The 20,765-nt window shown below is 35.6% G+C and overlaps 3 protein-coding genes across 3 annotated transcripts in view; 1 reads left to right on the top strand and 2 right to left on the bottom strand.

Annotated features, from left to right (window-relative positions):
• LOC107689199 (serine/threonine-protein kinase TAO1-like) overlaps nucleotides 1-2,871 on the bottom strand; it is a 43,376-nt gene extending 40,505 nt beyond the window's left edge. The window contains exon 1 of the mRNA XM_016487130.1: nucleotides 2,307-2,871. The gene's annotated coding sequence lies outside the window, so the exon portion shown is untranslated. The remainder of the gene's footprint in view (nucleotides 1-2,306) is intronic.
• A 4,561-nt stretch (nucleotides 2,872-7,432) lies between these two features.
• Nucleotides 7,433-13,432, top strand: LOC107689197 (pyruvate dehydrogenase (acetyl-transferring) kinase isozyme 3, mitochondrial-like). The gene is made up of 10 exons (XM_016487127.1): nucleotides 7,433-7,649; nucleotides 8,511-8,652; nucleotides 10,274-10,345; nucleotides 10,724-10,908; nucleotides 11,021-11,110; nucleotides 11,183-11,260; nucleotides 11,350-11,426; nucleotides 12,847-12,948; nucleotides 13,054-13,182; nucleotides 13,259-13,432. Exons 1-10 carry the CDS (start codon nucleotides 7,547-7,549, stop codon nucleotides 13,421-13,423), a joined length of 1,143 nt encoding a protein of 380 aa, XP_016342613.1. The 5' UTR covers nucleotides 7,433-7,546; the 3' UTR covers nucleotides 13,424-13,432.
• A 368-nt stretch (nucleotides 13,433-13,800) lies between these two features.
• Nucleotides 13,801-19,638, bottom strand: LOC107689198 (choline-phosphate cytidylyltransferase B-like). The gene is made up of 8 exons (XM_016487129.1): nucleotides 19,426-19,638; nucleotides 18,420-18,519; nucleotides 18,225-18,341; nucleotides 17,899-18,050; nucleotides 16,546-16,624; nucleotides 16,319-16,461; nucleotides 15,294-15,482; nucleotides 13,801-15,211 (listed from the first exon to the last, which is right to left on the bottom strand). The coding sequence occupies exons 1-8, from the start codon at nucleotides 19,519-19,521 to the stop codon at nucleotides 15,014-15,016; spliced, it is 1,074 nt and encodes a 357-aa protein (XP_016342615.1). The 5' UTR covers nucleotides 19,522-19,638; the 3' UTR covers nucleotides 13,801-15,013.
• Nucleotides 19,639-20,765: the final 1,127 nt, after the last annotated feature.

Below are 20,765 nucleotides of genomic sequence, written 5' to 3'. Positions count from 1 at the left end.
ACTGCGTTGCAATGCAATCGTTTTCCAAAATGTCATTTATGTGAAAATATGAAGTCTGTAAATGCCCATTAACACAGGCCAGAGACGTTGAAGACGGGTGCACAGAGAAAAATACTGTAGCAGGCAGATCACTCACTGTTCATGATGCACGAACTATTGGAAGAAAATCCTCAATATTGATTTGGGGGTTTATATGAATGTGTTTCTGAGGAGAACTGACTGTCTTCAGAACTGTTTACGTGGTATTTTCTTTTAATCTCGTCTCTGTATAGTCTCTGTATACATATTAAGCAGTGTTTCAGCGCAGTGCTGCTTTGTTTATAGCAGTAACCAAGGAAACGCAGTATCTGGTGTTCCAAAAGCGCCTCCTGCTGTCAGAAAGTGAATCTGTATCTCATTCAGAGCTTCTGCTGTTTGCTTTGTTCAGGCATGTAGTATAATTTCACAAAGCTAGTCAGAACATTCTGTTTTTGCTTCAAATTGGGTTATTATTAAATCAAAAATCAAAGAAAAAATAAACAAATTCTACTGTTCCTAATATTCTGTATGTTGCTCAAAAACAAAATATATTGTGTTCAGCGGAAATTTATTTATTTTATTTTTTTTTAAATAACATATTTTAGAGCTGTAACGACAATACCGTGATACCATGATATTTTTGCTTAAGGTTATCATACCGTCAAAATCTCATACCGGCCCATGCCTAATATCACTATACAATATAATAAAAAGCAGGATGCAGTTCATATGCATATGCATTAGGGCTGCACGATTAATCGCATGCGATATTTAACTGCTCAATGTGAAAGCACGCAGGTGATGGAGATTTACCGCTGATTACAGAACCGGCTTTACTGATAAGATGCGCGTAAAATATCGCATGCGATTAATCGTGCAGCCCTAATATGCATATTAAAATTTAACTTGGGCTATAAAGTGTAAAATATGTAGTAACTGCTCCCAAAATTAAGGTGTAAAATTACACCAAAATGAATCACACCCCTTTGTCACTTCAACACAAAGGTAAACAACAGAGGAATAAAGTCAATTTTAGGCACACAAAATTTGCCCCCAAAATATTTAGTCATCACATCATTGAAAAAAAAAACTAGGCATTCAATTCACAGCTTAAGCAATAAGAGTATGTATATTAGAAAGGCTTGCAACGAGATAGAAAAAACAAGCACATGTGCCCTTTGTTAAACAAAAGATATTACTACAAAACAAATACTTATCATTCAATCAGTATGGCATATGGATTTGAAGACATTTTAACATGCAAATGGTTGCCGAACTCCATATAAGCACATCGAATCTCGTATGCACACCGATAGATCCACATTAACAAAGAATGGGATGAGAAGCGCAGTCTCAATAGGCGATCAATATTCAGCTGCAAGAGGCTGAGCTTCTTTCAGCAATGAGACGATGCTGTTTGAAAGTGATCTATTAAATAGCGATAACTACGTTAATAAGTGAACTGTATTGTCCCTGGGCCAGGTGACCATCATGAATGATGCTTTAAATAGGTATGGAGAAGAGTACAAGGTCTGCTGGCCAGTCCAGTGTGTGTTACGCAATGTCAACACTCTTGAGATGAGGAATGCAGCGCGCGTCACTGAATGCAGCTCACAACAAGGGAATACCCAGCTCGATAAACCAGGGCTTTAATCAGCAGATTACTTGTAATAACAGAGCTGTGGATCGTTAATTTATATAATGAGGAAGGTCACAATTACTATGCCCTAAAATGCTTGTTTTTATTTAGTTAACAACGCCTGCTGTTGAAAACAGTGCAGTGAAACTGGGAGGGAGTGTCATTGCAATAATATGCGCCACTGGACGTTGTCGTAAAAAAATGTGGTTAGTTGATATTTATACTGACATATTAAGAACAATACAACTTTGCCAAGTTTAAACATTTTGCTAGTTATATAAACACTAGCAGTCCATTCGACACTCATGAATGTCAAAGTAATTTTACCAATATAAACCAACATCACCCAAAACCAAGTTTGTCAATCCTGAATGCTGGAACAAACAAAACTATGCTTACCTACCAAGCAGCAAAACATTAGTGACGACAGCTATTCGAGAACGTTTTAAGTGTGTATTCTGTGTTTCACACTATTAAACACCGCCAAAAGTTGCAGACCAAACCCAACTTAGAAATATTAGCGGAGCAGTTAGTGGAATGTCAGCCAACTTCCTACGACGACAAAATAATGGCACAACCGCAGCGAGACATCGGTAAGGTCCTGACAAGAACAGATAAACGGCTCGTTTGAGGGCGTAGTTGAACTCACCCGTCCACCAGACCAGGTTTGAGTGGACTCCAGAAGAAAACCTCAGCGTGCTAATGTGGCTAACTTAGCCCACACCAGCTATCCTGGGAGGAACAGTTAGTGAGAATTCAGGAGAAATGTGTAAACAAAATCACTTCTTGTTTATTCCTTTAGACATTCGGCAGCTCGTATATTGGAGAAAAAGAGTCGGTGTATTTACAGTATCCAGGCCGTCCGAGCTGACAGTGTTTAAGGTGATGACTCACAGGGAATATAAACTAAATCAGCTGTGGCCAGTTTACAGCTAACGTTAACTCTCCACTCCCAGTCAGTCACTTCCAAAAAATGGCGGCGGGTAGTTTTCACCTCCTTCTCTTCGTGGAAAACACGGGAGAAATTTTGTAGGTAGCTCTCTAAACAACACCCAGGGCGCTCTCCGTAACCACCCGATATATGACAGCTCTTCAGTGTCGCCTCGGCCGTTAAAGTTCTTCATGCGTGGCGCGTCTGTCGTGTGGCCGGGCAGTGATTTTCATCTCTTTCTACGCTCTCTCTCCTACTGCAATCCAAACAGCACAGCGGCCGTTAACGCAAGTGTAGCAGCGATGTTCGATTCGTGAACCAATCGTTCGTTTGAATCGGATCTTTTGGATGAATCAGTTGAATCGGTCTGAACGAATCGGACTGAATCGGTCCAAGCGGATTTTAAATCAGCTATCTATCAATTGGTAATGAGACCTAATGTTAAAGCGAGAAGTAAACTACTTTAATAGCTGATTAGTGGAAATATTATGGTGCGGTCACATTAAAAATTCCACAGCCAAAAAAGGTCCATTGTCTATTCCCAATAATGTAGCGATATACATAAGGCAGATTTCACACTATAGAGACTGTGTCTGTTCCCCGAACTAGAAAATACAAAAAACTTAACAATTTAATTTATGTTCAACAAATAAAAAAACAGATGTAATACGGATAAACAAATGATAAAGCTTGGCTTATTGAATATCAGGTCCCTTTCTACGAAAGCACTTTTTGTAAATGATATGATCACTGATCATAACCTAGATGTGCTCTGTTTGACAGAAACCTGGCTAAAACCTGATGATTACATTATTTTAAATGAGTCTACCCCCCAAGATTACTGTTATAAACATGAGCCACGTCCAAAATGTAAAGGGGGAGGTGTTGCTTCAATTTATAACAATGTTTTCAGTATTTCTCAGAGGGCGGGCTTCAAGTATAACTCGTTTGAATAATGGTGCTTCATATAACATCATCCAGAGAAGCACATGTTAATGTTAAATCCCCTGTGATGTTTGTACTGGCTACTGTACTATTGTCACTTTGCATTATTGACACACTATTTTCCTAATTAATGCTGTACAGCTGCTTTGACACAATCTGTATTGTTAAAAGTGCAATATAAATAAAGGTGACTTGACTTGACTTGACTTTCAAACCAAGCATGTTTCTGCTGGTAAATATTAAGAAATCTGCATGAGTAAATCTTTCGCCCTCACGCGAAATTCCAGATTACGGGGATTCCAATTGAAAATGATAAATATTAACAATCCAGTGAAATATACAACTAGATTGTGTGTCAGTTTTATCAACAGGCATAACGTTTTTAATTTTGTACGTTTTAATTTAAAAAATATGTTTCTGAACATGCTAAAACATGCTAAAATGCATTAGCATTCACATAAAATTTAAAACGGTTCTAAATTACTCTGATTTATGATGCATGTCTATAGCAAACGGCACTGGTACGCTACTCTTACTATTAAACCTATTAAAAATATGTATGCGCCTGCTGGTGGCTTTATTGGGAATTTTTAGAGTATGAAACGCCGGGATGTCAGAGACGCATGATGTAAAATAAATAAATAAAAAGATAGCTGAATCAATATTTGAACCGGTTCAAAAGAACCGATTCGTGGGAATGATTCGGACTTCACATCACTAATGTGACGCGTTCACAACCAACTGGGCGGGGACAAAACAAGTACCAACTTTTGGAGGTGAGCTGTCTTCTTCAGTAGTAACTGCACTGCATGAGATATTACAGAATCGTCATTGTCACGGAATCTCAAAATAGGCTTAGAAAATAAAAAAAGCTCTAAACAATTAATCTATCCATGAAAAAACAGTGTGTTCCCAAATCGTCCATGTTATAAATGTAATCAATGTGCTCCAAGCTGTTAGACGTTGCTCTCTGTTTTTGCAGGAAATGTTTGGTCTTGTATAGAACAGAGTACTAGTTCAGTGTTTTTATCCTGGTGAGAGTGAGAGGCTGCAGTTGTAGTGTGCTGAGCTTCTTAGCTGATTAACATGTAACATTAGGCTTGGTTTCCACAAATAGCTCTAAGCCACACGCCCGTCACCAAATTCATATATTCCCACACTGGCCGGATAATAACCCGCTCAAAGAGTCAAACCCGAAAAGCATTGCTTTCTTTTTCTTTCTGCTTCACTGTACAATATAATGTGGCATAACAAGTAACCATACCTATGTAAAACATGCCTGGGCTGTCTCATAAATGTGACAGACAGGCAAAACTGGTTTTATGAACTTGAGATCTGTTGTGGTTGACACAGATGAGTCGGCACACATCCGTGAATATTCTATGTTGCCTACTTTATTGTTGACAGGCTTTCATTTTTTCATTGTGTTAGCTACTTGCTAAAATAAGATTAAGTGAAGATAAAGTGAAAAATAAAGCTGCATATTCGCAAACAATTTCTCTCCTAAAAATGAAGGGGAATATGACTGTCTCTTTGCAGTTTTACTTTAACTTTACAGCAATTTGTGATTCATCCTGTAGATGGAGATATTGTGAAATCTTGCTTAGTTGTGAGAAGGGTTGTTTGTTGTTTATTTATTATATAAGTGCAAGATTTCTTGCTATAGCCCTATAACTTCAACAACTTCTTTTTCTTGATTCCTTTTATATAGTATTTAATAATACAACAATATTGCACCTGAATTAAATAATTATATACAGTATTTATTTTGTATGTGTATTGTATCTGTAAGGTGGTGTTTGACAGATTGTGTTCATTAAATTTCGGTGAGCACATAGAATAAACAAGCTCTTTTTTTAGACAGCTGTTGACAGTGAATAGGTGGGTGATTGCAAACATCATATGCAGTAAAATGTGAACATTAGAGAAGTTTATGTGAATAATACTCAGGCCATTCAAGATGAGTTTGTTTTTTCATAGAAACAGATTTGGAGTAATGTAGCATGACATCACTTGCTCACCAATGGATCCTCTGCAATGAACGGGTGCCATCAGAGTCCAAACAGCTGATAAACACATCACAATAACCCACAAGTACTCCCCATGACTCCAGTCCATCAAATAACGTCTTGGGAAGTGAAAAGCTGCATGTTGCTGTGCATGTTCTGACAAAAATAAGAGTTGTTTATCCATAATATTGCTTTCTCCTATTCATTTAAATACACCAAAGTATAGGTTTGAGCGAGGTCCAAATTATTTGTATATATGGGTACACATAATATATTTCTCCTCCTTATTCTAAAGCTGCTTCAGTTGAACTTGAAGTAAATTCATAACTCAGAGAGAATAGGTATATCTTTGGGAGATCATGACAGATTTCAGAGATCTAAATAGTATTGTTTTATTTTTGCATGCAGTTCACTTCATATATTTTATAATATCATCTATAGGCCTTAACATCTTAACATTGTGCCCATTTTGATTGCATTACATTTTTTTTGAAATAAATGTATGTATAGATAAATTATGTAAAGTATGTAGGTTACTTATAAAGAGCCTAATGGAAAAATTACGTCATTACAAGTACAAAAATTACAAGGCATTCTTGCTGGTGGCAAATCTAGTAAATTTATTTGATTATTGACAGAATCTGAAATATTTCTGAATTATTTTACATCTTAATTTAAATTGAATTGAGTAACACCTGATTGAATCACAAAGCACAATTTGACCTGAAGGTCGCACTAAACTCAATTACAGGCAAATATTTTCCATAGGCATTGGTTGGAGACAACAAAAAAAAAGATAGAACAGAAAGATCTGGAACTGTTTGAGATCTCCACATTCAAACTACAATATTGGGGAGGGGGTGTGTTAAAGGTACATTTTTATGTGTTCACTTTTATGAAAAGAAAAAGCATGCAAGTATGATTTGTTTTCTGCAGCTATAAGACATCACAATGGAGAATGTCTACTGTTATTGATTCCAAATGTTTACAAACACCTCCACTGGCTATCAACTTTCTAAATAACAGCTGCTCCATATTCTTTTATCTCTGTCTACTGTGCGATTAATAGTTACTGAGATTGCAGATAGCAGTACATTAATTTCTATAGACTGAGTGCCTATAGCTATCATCTCTCATGTAACTGTCTAAACGGCTATAGAGGATGCTTATGTAGTCGTGGGATTAATTTAATAGGCTTAAAATATGTATTTTAAGCATATGTAGCCCATATATGTTTCACATAAGTTTTAACCTGTTTACATACAAAAATTATTTAACATCAAATCCACATTTGACTTCACTACAAATATGACTTACATTACAATACAGAACATTTCCTTTATTAGTCCTAGTACTATTAACTAATAATTCTGTATGTGCACTGTGATATGTTCTAATTTGGTAACTGAATAGAATATTTATTCAGCAGAAAAAGGTTATTTTGAATGTTTATTTGTATGTTCCTTCTAGATCACAGGTTGGTTTATAAAATGAACTTGCAACTTTTTAAAATGTTCACAAAAATGTTGAAAAATGATGAGCATAAATTAATTAAGTATATGCTGTGGTATAGATGTACAGCACTGTAAGCAATGTCTGTTTCTAACAACTGCAGACTCTACTGATTGTTTATGTGATGTCTTAAATATATATTCAACTCAAATCCAAGGTCACTAATGAAGTACATATGATTTCTTTTTTATTAATTGATCTCCTATTAATGGCTATTGCATAGACTATTGAACACCGTATAATAGATTGCACAAAAACAGAAGCTTTAAGCAGGTACTTAGCAGTATATTACATTCCATCCCTAATCTGGCAACCAGTGTAATCGACCCTACAAGTGATAGCACTTGCGGTCATGTCACGTGATGAGGATCACACGATTCAGCGTGACAGCAAGCGCAAAAACAATCGAAGTGTTGAGTGAAATACGACTTTCAGTCCACCTCAAGTCAGGAGTGCGAGCTGTATGGTCGTTGATAGACTTATTTTCTAATCATGAAACTGTTTAACTACTTACTGAAAGATGTCACGCACAAAATCGAATATTATTCAAGGTTCTCGCCCTCACCGATGTCAATCAAGCAATTTCTGGATTTTGGTGAGTAATGAAATATTGTGATAAAGAACCGCTACTGATGCAACAGATGGTATTTTATCAATGTAGCCTACAATTTTCTCGTGCTGAACCTGCCTTCAGTGATTTCTATTATGTCTTATGTTGAACATTTTGTTTTTTATCTCACCACATATTCCTTGTGATTAAATAAACACGTCTATATTTATACTATATATATCAACCTTGAATGTTAAGGTCAAGTGAAAGCTAAAGCTCTGTTGGCACAGCACTGCCATCAACTGAATAAAAATAGACTCTCCATTACATATCACCATGGCATAACTTAATGAACTTGGTCCAGCTTTGCAAAGCATAATACGTGCTTTTGGTGTGAATAAATGCATTATTACACAACTTATGTAACTCAAAGGAGTCCCATGTGTGGTTCTTTTATGCATAATGTCCAACATACAGTACCAGTCAAAAGTTTGGGAAGATAAAAAATATATCACCTGAATTACCTATAAAAAGCTGAATATATATTTAAATAGCCTATATAATTGTAATATATCCACATTCACTTTTTTTCATGAATGGTTAGTGGGTGCATAACTGTTACATTAAGATTTTTTGTCACTACATAATTCCCCATTTTTGTTATTTCACTTTAATGACTTCATTATTATTCTAAAATATGGAAAGTAATAATAATAATACTTTGACTGGTAGTGTTTATAATATATAATATTTCAGATGTAACATTCCTTTTTAGTGCTCTTGATTGATAATCTTTTGCAGTATACAATAGTTGTAATTCTGCTGTAGAAGTGCACACTCATGCATACATATAGACTCAACATCGGAAAACAAAGAGTCACTTGTTCTTGCCTCTTGTTTAACCAGGCAGGGAAAATGCATGTGAAAAAACCTCCTACATGTTTCTGAGGAAAGAACTGGCAGTGAGGTTGGCCAATACGATGAGGGAAGTCACCTTGTTACCCGCCAATCTTCAGAGCCAGCCATCCGTCAAACTGGTCGAGTCCTGGTGAGGAAGTCAGGTGTGATGATGAGTGTGAGCTGTGAGTAAACTGTGACTGGGTTTGGTGTACTGTGTGCATACAGTGTGCACACAGTACACCAATGTGTGCATACAAAGAACATGTAGCAGAATATAAATGTAATGAACCTTAAGTCCTGCAGTCTCTCATGTTTTTTCCCCCCATTTGTATCACCTGATGGGGTTTAGGCTCCTTGCCACTGTCACCTTTGTTCTGCTTAGTTGAGGTTCAAAAGACACTTAATATTAAGTAATATTATCCATTTTACACTTTATAACTAAATTGAATTTCTTCATAATTTATGAATTTTGCAACATCAGCATTGTTTTTGAATTGAATTTATTCAACATTGAACTGACTCAAGCTAAGTAACGACAGTGCTGTCTTCCTTTAATTAAAATTGTTTCGTTATTGATCGACTTTACAATTATTGAACTGATCTGAACCAACACTGAACTGATTTAAAATGAATAGTGACACTATTGTCTTGTGAGAGCTGCTTTACAGCAGAATTTGGATTTGCCTCATTTGATGAAGTTTGCATCATTGATTGTCACTTTTAGTACAGTGAAGCTGCTTTTAAACAATCTGTATTGTACAAAGCACTATTTAAATAAAGGTGACTTGTCTTGATCATTCCATAATTGACAAATTGTTGTATGCAAAACTGTTGTGAAGTACTTAGCACCCAAAGCTAACAAAAATAATAATAATAATAATTCAATGTAGTCAATTGCAGTGGTGGCCAAAATTATTAAAACATTAGTATTCTTACCAGCTATAAAAATGGTTTTAAGTCTGTTATTTCTGTCTTTTGCTGTAGTGTGTCAGTAGGAAATATCCAAACATTCATTTTGCCATTAATTGTAATGATCCAGTGAGATTGTTGTTTGCACAAGGAGTCTGACAACAGCCAGTGCTCCACACAGAGATCTGATCATCATCAGTCTGTCTGGAATGACATGAAGAAACAGAACAAACTGAGACAGACTAAATCCAGAAGAACTGTGGCAACGTCTCAGAGATGCTTCTAGAGCTGTGTGGAGCACTGGCTGTTGTCAGACTCCTTGTGCAAACAAAAATCTCACTGGATTATATTATTATTATTATTATTATTATTATAGATTATATAGATTGTATTATTACAATTAATAGCAAAATGAATGTTTGGAAATGTAAACTGATATTTCCTACTGGCACTACAGCAAAAGATAGAAATAACTGATTTAAAACCATTTTTAGCTGGTGAAAATACTAGTGTTCTAATCATTTTGGCCACCAGTGTATCTAGATGTTTAGTGCATACTGTCAAAGTCCCTTTCTGTATTGTTTGATACTGTGCAGAGTATACATACTGTAAACTGATGAAATAGTAAAATAAAAGTACAGCATTAATCAGAATGCTAATCCCAACATGCTGTGTTGAATGCCACGTGCAGTGTTTCGATTTAAAAATGGATTCGCATTCGCCACCTAGTGGTTCTAAGAGGAATAACAGAATAGCCATAGTTAGCACGGAAGTTAAAGATGAACGTTTTGTATGTTATATAATACAAAACTTTAATATTTTGTAACTTTTTTTTAATACATATCTTTCTGTGGTATCAGGTACAGCCAGAGCTTTGAAGAGCTGTTAGAGTACAAGACAAGAAGTCCAGAGGATCCCCGCACCCTTTATGAGTGAGTCTGCAACCTTTGCAAACACTGTCCTGTTTTTCAACAAATACAATTTTGCCAGGGAAAGTCTAAAATAATTTTCTTTTCTTTTGCTTGAAGGGATGAGCATTAAAGGAATAATTCACCCAAAAAAGAAAATTTGCTTCCACACAGGCCCTCCAAGATGTAGATTAGTTTGTTTCCTCATCGGAACAGCCTTGTTAAGTGAAGAGCTGCATGTTTCTTGGACGGACTGAGGGTTAGTACATTTTCAGCCGATTTTCGTTTTTGGGTGAACTATTCCCTTATACATGGTAATTTGAACAGAAAATGCATGTTTGTTCTATTACTTTTACCCAAATGCTCTTTTACCCCAAAACAACTTATTATTGTGGGCTTCAGCTTCCTAGAGATCCTGATTAAGATTCAGAACAGGCACAATGACGTGGTGCCCACTATGGCCCAGGGTGTCATCGAATACAAAGAGAAGTTTGGTTTTGACCCCTTCATCAGCAGCAATGTGCAGTACTTTCTTGACCGCTTCTACACCAACCGCATTTCTTTCCGCATGCTCATCAACCAGCACAGTGGGTGACATCACATTCATGTTGGATAAATGTTAAGGAATTAAATCTGATGGAAGGAATGTCTTTATATCGTTTAGAACTGGGGTCTAAGCAGCTCTCCATTCTGTTGCAGCTCTTCTGTTTGGTGACACCGCTTGTCTTGCGCAACCAAAACACATCGGAAGCATCGACCCAGCATGCAACGTTGCTGAGGTGGTGAGAGGTGAGATAAAGATACATGCACAGATACATAAAATATAAACATGTTTCTGAAGATTCTGATCTCTTATCTCAGATGCATATGAGACCGCAAAGATGCTCTGTGAGCAGTACTACATGACAGCTCCTGAACTGAAGATCGGGGAACTCAACTGTGAGACTTGTCCTTAATAACATATATCAAAATTATACTTTCTTTTAATCTATCTGTGCCTTCCTATCTTGTTTCACTCTATCTGCTAGCCAAAGCTCCAAAGAAGCCTATACAGGTGGTCTATGTGCCCTCTCATCTTTTCCACATGCTGTTTGAGCTCTTCAAGGCAAGAAAAATAGACAGTTGGCTAATTTAAAAGGAGAAAGAAGGTAACACTTTACAATAAGGTTCAATTCGTTAGCATTAATTTATGCGTCAGATACAAACAATGAAGAAATTCAACAACAACAAACAACTTTTTTTAAATAGTATTTAATAATCTAGGTTAATGCTAATTTATAAATAAACAATTATTCCTAGTTAATTGTTGTTTAATTATTATATGTTAGAAGGAAACTTAAAAAACTAAATTATTTATTCAAATATTTTGTACTCAACTTTTTTCAAGTGTACTTTCATCAAAAGGAGGCCAGTATGAATATAATTAATAATCATCAGGATTGTTATAGTAAACTAAAACTAAAATGAACCATACTAAACCATAAAAAGTTGTTTAAAATAAATAAATGTTAACTGAAATAAAATATTAAAATAAAAACTTTATTTCAGCTAGTTACAGACATTTTTTTATTTTATGCTAACTTTATGTACTAAAATAACTAACACTAAAACAGAAATAGAAATTAATTAAAACTATATTGTCGTGAGGAGAGGAGGAGTAAACTTCACCAGAAAGACTTTAATAATCAAAACAAACCAAAAGGAATACAGGGCAGGCACAACACGGGAACTCGGAGACATACTGAATGACGTAAGACCGCTCAGGATGGAACAAGGAAACCAGGAACAGAACACTCTTTAAATTCACAACTGAACGAGGGGATAATGAGACACACCTGGAATCAATGAAACACAATGGGAACAGGAAGAACCAAATATGGGCACAGAGAAACACGGGGAAAACTAGGACATGGAGCACGTGGGGGAGGAAAGCAAACACAAAACAGTCCATGGGCGTGACATATATAGACATTAAAAAACTAATGAAAATGACAAACACAAAAAATGACTATTTTTAATTAAAACAGAAAATATAAAAATAAAAACTATTTCAAATTATTCGTAAAAACTGTAATAGTGAATAAATGATACTAAAAACACTGATAATCATTCTTAATACATAACATAACTTATGTTAATTTATTATTTAAATACAAATATTAGTATATGTAGAAATTACCGTCAACTTAGATAATAGTAAATGCTATAAAAGTATTTTTCATTGGTAGTTAATTGTATCTGAAGTTAAAACGATAGATCACCCAAAAATGGAAATGTATACAGGTTTGGAATGACATGAGGGTGAGTAAATGATGACAATATTTTCATTTTTGGGTGAACTATTCCTTTAACGAATTGAACCAAAAGTGTCACCAAAACTTTGTTCATATTTTTAGGTGATCTTTAAAGTGGAACGCAATGAACTGTTTCTCAAATGATGTTTTAGGTGGACTTCTGTCAGCTATTTTCTTGCTTTTACTAACTATACATCTTCTGAGTAAGTTATATTATGTGTACATGTGCAGAATTCCATGCGGGCAACAGTGGAGCTCTATGAAAACAGCAGTGAGGGGCTTCCTCCAGTGAAAGCAATGGTTACTCTGGGAAAAGAGGATCTCTCAATAAAGGTTCCACACAAGACTATTTAGCAAAAACATGAATACTTATGGCGATTTCAAAAGCTCATAGTAACACCTGCACTTTATTAATTTGATGTTTATGTGTATTCCTAGATTAGTGACAAAGGTGGCGGTGTCCCCTTACGAAAGATCGATCGTCTCTTCAATTACATGTATTCCACTGCTCCATCACCACGTCTGGATCCTTCACAAACTGCTGTCCCACAAACTGCTGTCCCACTGGTAACTACCCATCAGACAGCACAAGTCTGTGTTTGTATACGTAGATTCATGCAGCCTGTTTATATTGTCCCTGCAGGCTGGTTTTGGCTACGGACTGCCAATCACTAGACTCTATGCACGCTACTTTCAGGGAGACTTGAGCCTGTACTCGATTGAAGGGTTTGGGACAGATGCAGTAATTCATCTTAAGGTATTTGCATTGCCGTTTTTATCTGTGAGACACTTAGATGAGAGTGAGTAATGAGGCTGATGACTGGAGTAACCCGAGCAGCGACCCACGAGATGCATCCACATATAAAGCCAACAGATGACTTTACTGTACCTACTACAGTAATAGTGGTGGAATTACAGCAGCCAAGCATTTACAGAACACTGCCAGATAAGGAACATTTATTCTAGGCCTTTATAGGCCATTTCGAACTGTCTGAAAATAATAGTTTTACATTAGTGAGAGTGTGGAGGGTGTTGGAAGAATGTTACGTGGAGTAACATTAATACAGTAGCTTGTTAGTACTGTATGATGTACCATGTGGCATTTTTTAGATTTGCTTTCGTATGCTAAATTTATGGGGGGGGTGGGTGATGCCTATAACTTTTTAAGTTTTTGGGTCAGTAAGACTTTTATTTATTTTTATTTAATTTTTTTTAAAAAGGACACATTAAATTGATCAAAATGATCAGTAAAGACACCGATAATGTTAGAAAAGTTTTCTAATAAATGCTTTGCATGAAAATGCAGTCTTTGGCATAAGAGACATCTTTCAAAAAAACCTTCGCAACCCCAAATTTTGAATTGACGTGTAAATTATTATGAAATTAAATTTACTATAAAATACTTTTCAATTATTTAGACAGATTAATATAACAACAGCGCATGGTTTTTAGTTTCAGTTTCCACCCAGTGTATTTTTTCGGTCAGATATTTTCATTTCAGTGCATTTCTAAATTCTCCTGAAGAAACATAATGCAAAAGCACTGATAGCACTTTAAGGTGAGTTTTGGATCCAGTTTAAGCACAATGGTATTATGGATTAAAGCCCATTTGTAATAGAATGTGACTCATGACTGGAGTAATATTTCAATAACATTGTGTTGCATGTGTGTATTGAGAGCATGCCTTTCAATATAGGCATTTATAATATAGATTTTTTTGTACTAGTTTCAAAATATTCCTATATTCGTATTGTACATGTCATTGTCAGTATCCATCCATCAGTATGGAAACTGTCAAGAAACATACTAGCATAATATTAAATATGTAATTAGTATCTTATATGTTCCTTATGTGATTGTATCATGTTGTATTTCACAATATGCTTCTCAGCTCATGTTATATTTAACCTAATCAGTTTATTAAAACAGTCTAATACAGGGTCAATGGTACACCCTTAATTTCAATCAAAATACATAGTGTTTAATAAAATACTCTCAAGTATGTTTATTTGCTCACAACAATGACAATTACTATAACAATAACTATTAAGTTTTAATAATCTTTCTAATTCTATGAGCATAAGTTCACATCACAGCTATAACAATAACGATAGAGAAAGCAGTGCACACTTATAATAAACAGAAAGTTGTCACACGTTGGTGTGAAATATAGTTGGCGATATTTTTCTTTTTTGGTGTGAACAGGCCTTTAAGTCGAAAGACAAGTTATGAAGTGTTCAGTTCTGTGTTTTGCGGGAATACAAAATTATGGCTTTTTAAAAATTTATTCTATAGAATTATAAAGTCAGTTTGGACTTTGAGCAGCATGCATTTGTAGATCTGTATAATGCATAAAATACAGAAAATTAAACGTAAGGGTGTCTACGTTTAAGGGCATCTACATTTCCCCTTCGTCACCCTCACTGCTGCTGACAGAGGCTCCTTTAGGCGGTGGTGAACGGAAGCGTAGCAGGGGCCAGTGGGTGACGGGCGATGTAGAGCGTCCTCTGGTGGGACTGGAGCTTGGCGATGTTCTTGGGGACTGATAGGGAGACAGAGCCTGGAGAACACGGCCACTCCTCTCCTGGATCATGTGCTACAGAGCATAAAAGAACATTAATTTGAATTGCAAAATAACACGTGTAATGCCTCAGTTTTGGTTAATGTCCTTCATTTACCCAGGCTTTATCTGGACCAAACAACTCTAGGAAGTTTCCGATGAACTCGCGAGATTTCTCTTCCCATTTGTAGATGAGGTCGTGGCTCTTCTCTTCGACACGGTGCACTAAATGTTTGGACTTCTCCTCCACCGTTCTCACCGTCTCCTTCATTCTGTCCACCTGCTCTTGTAGACGATACTTCTTCTCCTGTCAGTAAAAACAGCTAGTTCACCTAAAGATGTAAATGATGTCTTAATTTCCTCTTCCTCGTGTCATACCAGAGCCATTGTTTTTTGTTTAGTTTTTTGGAATGTCCTGGCAACTCTTCTCTGTATCATACAACCAAATGGGAGCTGGGGATGTGCTCCAAACTACCATACACTCTTAAAAATAAAAGTTCTTTATTGGCATCTATGGTTCCATGAAGAATCTTTGACATCAATTGAAACTTTTCAGTGGACAAAAGGTGTTCTTTATTGTGTTATAGTATTCACTGAAAGGTTCTTTTGGGAACCAGAAAATAAAGCAATAAGCCCCAAGAAGCCGTGGTTTACAGTGAATTTATAACAGTTAAGGGGCGTTGTTAGGCACGACTCGGGTGCCTACAACCCCCTTAGCTGTTATAAATTCACTGTAAACCACGGCTTCACAGGGCTTATTGCTTTTATAAAACGGTTATTCAATATACGTAGTAAGTTTTCACAAAATAAAACAGCAAATAAAGTGTAATGATATTAATAAAAACATTATTCTTCCGCCAAACAATGTAGTTCCTCAGAAACGGTTGTGGTTCCAACAAAGTGGTTGCCGAGCAACACACAAATGTAAACAAAGGTGTATGTTTGTAGAGTAATTTACAACAGCTTCGAACTTGGCTCAACCAATCAGAATCAAGGACCGGAGCTATCCATTTTATAATGGTTATTCTATAGTATCACTGCAAAAACCCTCTTTTGGAACCTTTATTTTTAAGAGTGTAACAGTAGTTAATGCAATTTTCATTATATTCCAAGCCTTTTGAAGCCATACAGTTTCTTTCTTACATTGATGAAGCCAACGTTGAGTTCCCGTGCTGTGTATCCTCTCTGCAGGTTACGTCTGACGTAGACGTCGTAGTTTCGAACAATACGTGTGATGAGATCAGAGGTAGAGATCCCCTCCGTTCTTTGAGTAGCCACAAACATTCCTTACAAACAGAAATTCATATTTATAACTGAGTCTTTGACTCTGTTCTATAAATGTACACTTTGGATGCTATCAAAGTCTTTACCTGCTGCTTTGATATGTTTATAGACATCTTCTGATCCAGCAGAGGTGTATGGGATATCATCATGTGCCACAAAGTCAATCTGAGGACAACAGGAAAATAAATAAACAGGTATGACACCATGACACAGGGATCCCACACTTTTTGCAGTGATCCCTTTAGTTTGGGCCTAACCCTCCTTTTTCTCTGCAAATTAATTTTGATATGAGCTGTTCTATTTTCTATAATGTCATTTGCAATTTTTGATTGTTTTGCAAGTTTATAGCAGTAAATACAAATAATAAAATAAAATATATATTTTTTTAAATTATGCTCAATGTGTAACAGGGAGGGTTATTATTTTTAACTAAAGCGAAAGCCATAAAAACATCTTCATTACATGAAATGAAATAAGCATTTAATAGTAGAAATAAACTTAAAATAGTTACTTTTTTCAGCTAGATGCCAAGGTAACGTTTTTTATTTTTATTTAGTTTAATTACTAGTTTAAGTACTAAAATGACAAAAATGCTCAACAAAATTACTTTAACTAAAATTAAAATTAAAATAGAAAATAAACATGACAAAAATACATCAAAGTATTTTTCATTTATTTTCATAAATAAAAACAGAAAATCTAAAAATAAAAACTCTTAATATATCTATAAAAACTATAATATATCAGATACTAAAATAACATACAAATGTAGCCTAAATTAAGGTTTTTCTCAGGAGTGGCTAGCTGCTATTTGAGACAAAATGTTGATTTGTAATTATTAAATTATTTAGTTGTCCTCTCATCATGCTGTAAAAAGAGTCCAGATTATGTTATTTCTTGGATGTCAAAATTTTAAAGAATTTGAAGTATAAAAGGGTTGCACACAAAATGGTTGTGGTTAAATAATAGATTTTATGTACTTAAAATTTGTATAAAATCAAATTAGAAGTTAATACTTTTATTCAGCAAGGATGCATTAAATTGATCAAAAGTGATGATAAAGACATTTATAATGTCACAAGATTTCTATTTCAAATAAATGCTGTTTTTCTGAACTTTCTATTCATCAAAGAAACTTGAAAAAATTCTACTCAGCTGTTTTCAACATAATAATAATAAGAAATGTTTTTGAGCAGCAAATCAAAATATTACTGATTTCTGAAGGATCATGTGACTGGAGTCATTAAAACATTAAAGGGGTCATATGATGCGATTTAAATTTTTAATTTCTCTTTGTTGGATGTCAAAATTTTAAAGAATGTTAAATAAAAAGCACACAAAATAGTCATGGTTAAATATGAGATTTTATGTAATTACAATTAGTACATAATCAATCATTTTATTTTATTTATACTACAATGAACTGAATATTAATTTACCCTGTGTTTTTTAAGGAATTCAGGAGTGAGGGTCCAGGGAGCATCACGGACCACCTCGTCCACATAACGACAGTGTATAAGGGCTTCATAACGTTCATCCTCTGTCATCACTGTATAGCCTTTATACTTGTGTGTCAGGGCATCACTGCATACTGAAAGAGAGACACACAAGGTATGTAGCACTCATCAGACATGGTTTAAAATAATGCCAAAAAAAAATACACAACGGCTTTTTCAGATTTTGGACACTTTTGAAGGTGATGACATAGATGTGTATGTTTTGCTGCAAAACTGGACAAGAGTGTATGTGTGCCAGTGTGACTCACCACCAACAATCAGTTGTGTGTTTGGGAACAAGTTCTTGGCCTGCATCAGAGCCCGGGCATGACCTGAATGGAAGAGGTCAAAGATTCCATCGGCATACACTCGTACGGGCCGATGAGCTGCACAAAACCAAAACAAACATACTTGCAATTTGGATTCACCAAATTCTTGGAGTTATACTTATCTGTTTCTCTTACCTGGAGTGCCACGGCGAGCCTGGGCTAAAGTCACTTTGTCATGTGGGGTGTCTGAGGCGCTGCCTGATTGTTTTGCAAAGATGGCTGGTTCTCTAAGAGCCTGTGAGAGAAATGTCTGTTATGATGCATAATAAGAAAATGATTGGCATAAAGCACATGTACTCTGTGCAAAACTGGTGTTTTGTGGAACAGAACAGGCGAAGCTGTCTGAATTGACAAAAATTTAAGTAATCAGATGTTTTAATGAAATGCTGTATAAAAATTTAATTGCAGAAGGTCCAATGAGTTCTTGGTACCTCCTTGAACGAAGTTGAAATGATTAATTGTTTTCTCAATTGTCTTCTATCTGAAGTGTGATAAGAGACACTGAACATAAGCACTCTGTAAATATGCTGGTGTTCGATAAACATGCATGAATGAGTGTGTGCATGAACTCCCAATAATCTATGATGTTGTAATTGCTCTTTGAACCATCAGCTGTTCAGGAGGGAAGCCCTCAGAGGGCCACAGATATAGACAGTAATTGCACCACACCACTGCTTGATAACTCAAATGGTGGATATGAAGTATGAGTTGCATATAAAACAAATAATAATTGCCATGAGGAAGGCATTGGGCTTGGAATCTGTACCATGCACTCAGATAAGAAACTCCAGAGGTTACGTAAGAGAAATACCAATGATGGAAAGCCATGTGCTGTTCTTTTTGTTTCATATCATTTCCATCCTCAGTGTATTTTAAAGCATTCATGGGTGATTAAACAACTCTATATTATACTGATGCAAATCTTTGTCTGGATGGGTCTGTACAGATATGCATATTTTTAAATTTCTTAATATAAAATCGACATATATCACTGTAGTTATATTCTTAATATTTACTTTTTAATAGTATATTCTTAATAGTAACTATTTTAGAAAGGGCAGGAAAATCCATGATTCAGAGCCAAACAGACGCTGCACTGTCAAATTCTGAAATTATAAAATTGTTCGTTGTTCAAACTAACCTTAATTGGTGGCCGTTTGCGCTGCTGCTGTGTTTGAACTCCTCCTCGACCAGCACGACCATTAGCACGGGACCCATTTCGCCTCCTGTTCACCATGGTAGAGATTTTAGTTTACCGTCCCGTGCTTTTGGCTTTGCACTGGTTGCACTCGCCAGATGTGTCTCAAGCCTTTGCTTTTACTCCTGTACTGATAGCTGGCCAGTCATACTGACCCTTGTGACGGGGCAAAAGAGCAAAGGTTGGTTTTTCATGTTACTTAAATACTTTGTAGGCCCAATCAAATGTATTATTTAAAAAATATTGTATGCTATGTTCTTTCTATTTATCCTTGTGAAGACTAAATTGCCATGGGTTCCCTTCAGATTGTCCTATGGGATTTTGTAATGTTTTTTTTTTGTTTGTTTTTTTTACAAATAATACAAAGTCTGTGGTTAACATAAATTGATAATACTTGGGTGTTTTGTTTTACAATGTAAACTGCACAAACTCACACCCCTTATGTAGTTACTTATTACAAACATATGTTTTAAAAAATAAACATAACTGCTTCACATTTTGTGTTTTCAGTATTTTGTAGGTGTGTGTAATTCAAGTTGTAGAGCAAAATGTCCAAGTATTGTCAGTTGATATTTACCACAGACCTTGTTTTACTCATAAATTGAAAACCCCATAGGAAAATGGCTCTGACAAATAGGACAATTAGTCTTTGGTTTTGATGTCATGGCTGCAGCACTATATTGAGCTCCAAATTTAACACATCCCCTACCACTCCCGCTGCAAGAAATTACATAATTTTAAAATTGTGCATCTATTCTAATGAATCTATTGACCCACATTTTAGAGAGGGTTATCTTGATTAAAGCAGTCAAATAACCATGATCCCGACTGATGGGTTACTGCTGCTTGCATTGGCCTCTCAGTTCAGCCAGTGAACTCTGAGTTTAACGCGGGCCCTATCAACTCATAAAATGTTGATCAGGTAAAAGAGTAGAGTCATATGCAGATGCCCAATAAAAAAAAGCGTTCCTTGGAGCTAGAGTGGGAGGAGTGCAAAAGATTAAATCTGCCATTAATTAATGGTTCATGGTAATGGTAATCAAACTCCTGCTGGATTAGTGTTTGTGGTTGGGTTGTGGGTAGAAATCCACAAGTTGGTAATAGCCTATATGTACAGGTGCATCTCAATAAATTAGAATGTCGTGGAAAAGTTCATTTATTTCAGTAATTCAACTCAAATTGTGAAACTCGTGTATTAAATAAATTCAATGCACACAGACTGAAGTAGTTTAAGTCTTTGGTTCTTTTAATTGTGATGATTTTGGCTCACATTTAACAAAAAC

The sequence above is a fragment of the Sinocyclocheilus anshuiensis genome, unplaced genomic scaffold (genome assembly GCF_001515605.1).
Source record: "Sinocyclocheilus anshuiensis isolate Anshui unplaced genomic scaffold, SAMN03320099.WGS_v1.1 scaffold966, whole genome shotgun sequence".
NCBI classification, from domain to species: Eukaryota; Metazoa; Chordata; class Actinopteri; order Cypriniformes; family Cyprinidae; genus Sinocyclocheilus; species Sinocyclocheilus anshuiensis.
The sequence above is the reverse complement of the archived record's forward strand: the minus strand, read 5'-3'. Positions and strand labels throughout refer to the sequence as shown.

What these genes read in the sequence shown, in the direction of transcription:
- LOC107689198 (XM_016487129.1), bottom strand. Translation starts at nt 19,521, where the DNA reads ATGGTGAACAGGAGGCGAAATGGGTCCCGTGCTAATGGTCGTGCTGGT. An exon ending in GCAAACGGCCACCAATTAAG is followed by an intron (nt 18,520 to 19,425) that starts GTTAGTTTGAAC and finishes TTTCTCTCACAG; the next exon opens with GCTCTTAGAGAACCAGCCAT. An exon ending in GGCTCGCCGTGGCACTCCAG is followed by an intron (nt 18,342 to 18,419) that starts GTAAGAGAAACA and finishes GGTTTTGTGCAG; the next exon opens with CTCATCGGCCCGTACGAGTG.
- LOC107689197 (XM_016487127.1), top strand. Translation starts at nt 7,547, where the DNA reads ATGAAACTGTTTAACTACTTACTGAAAGATGTCACGCACAAAATCGAA. An exon ending in CAAGCAATTTCTGGATTTTG is followed by an intron (nt 7,650 to 8,510) that starts GTGAGTAATGAA and finishes TTGTTTAACCAG; the next exon opens with GCAGGGAAAATGCATGTGAA. An exon ending in AAGAGGATCTCTCAATAAAG is followed by an intron (nt 12,949 to 13,053) that starts GTTCCACACAAG and finishes GTGTATTCCTAG; the next exon opens with ATTAGTGACAAAGGTGGCGG.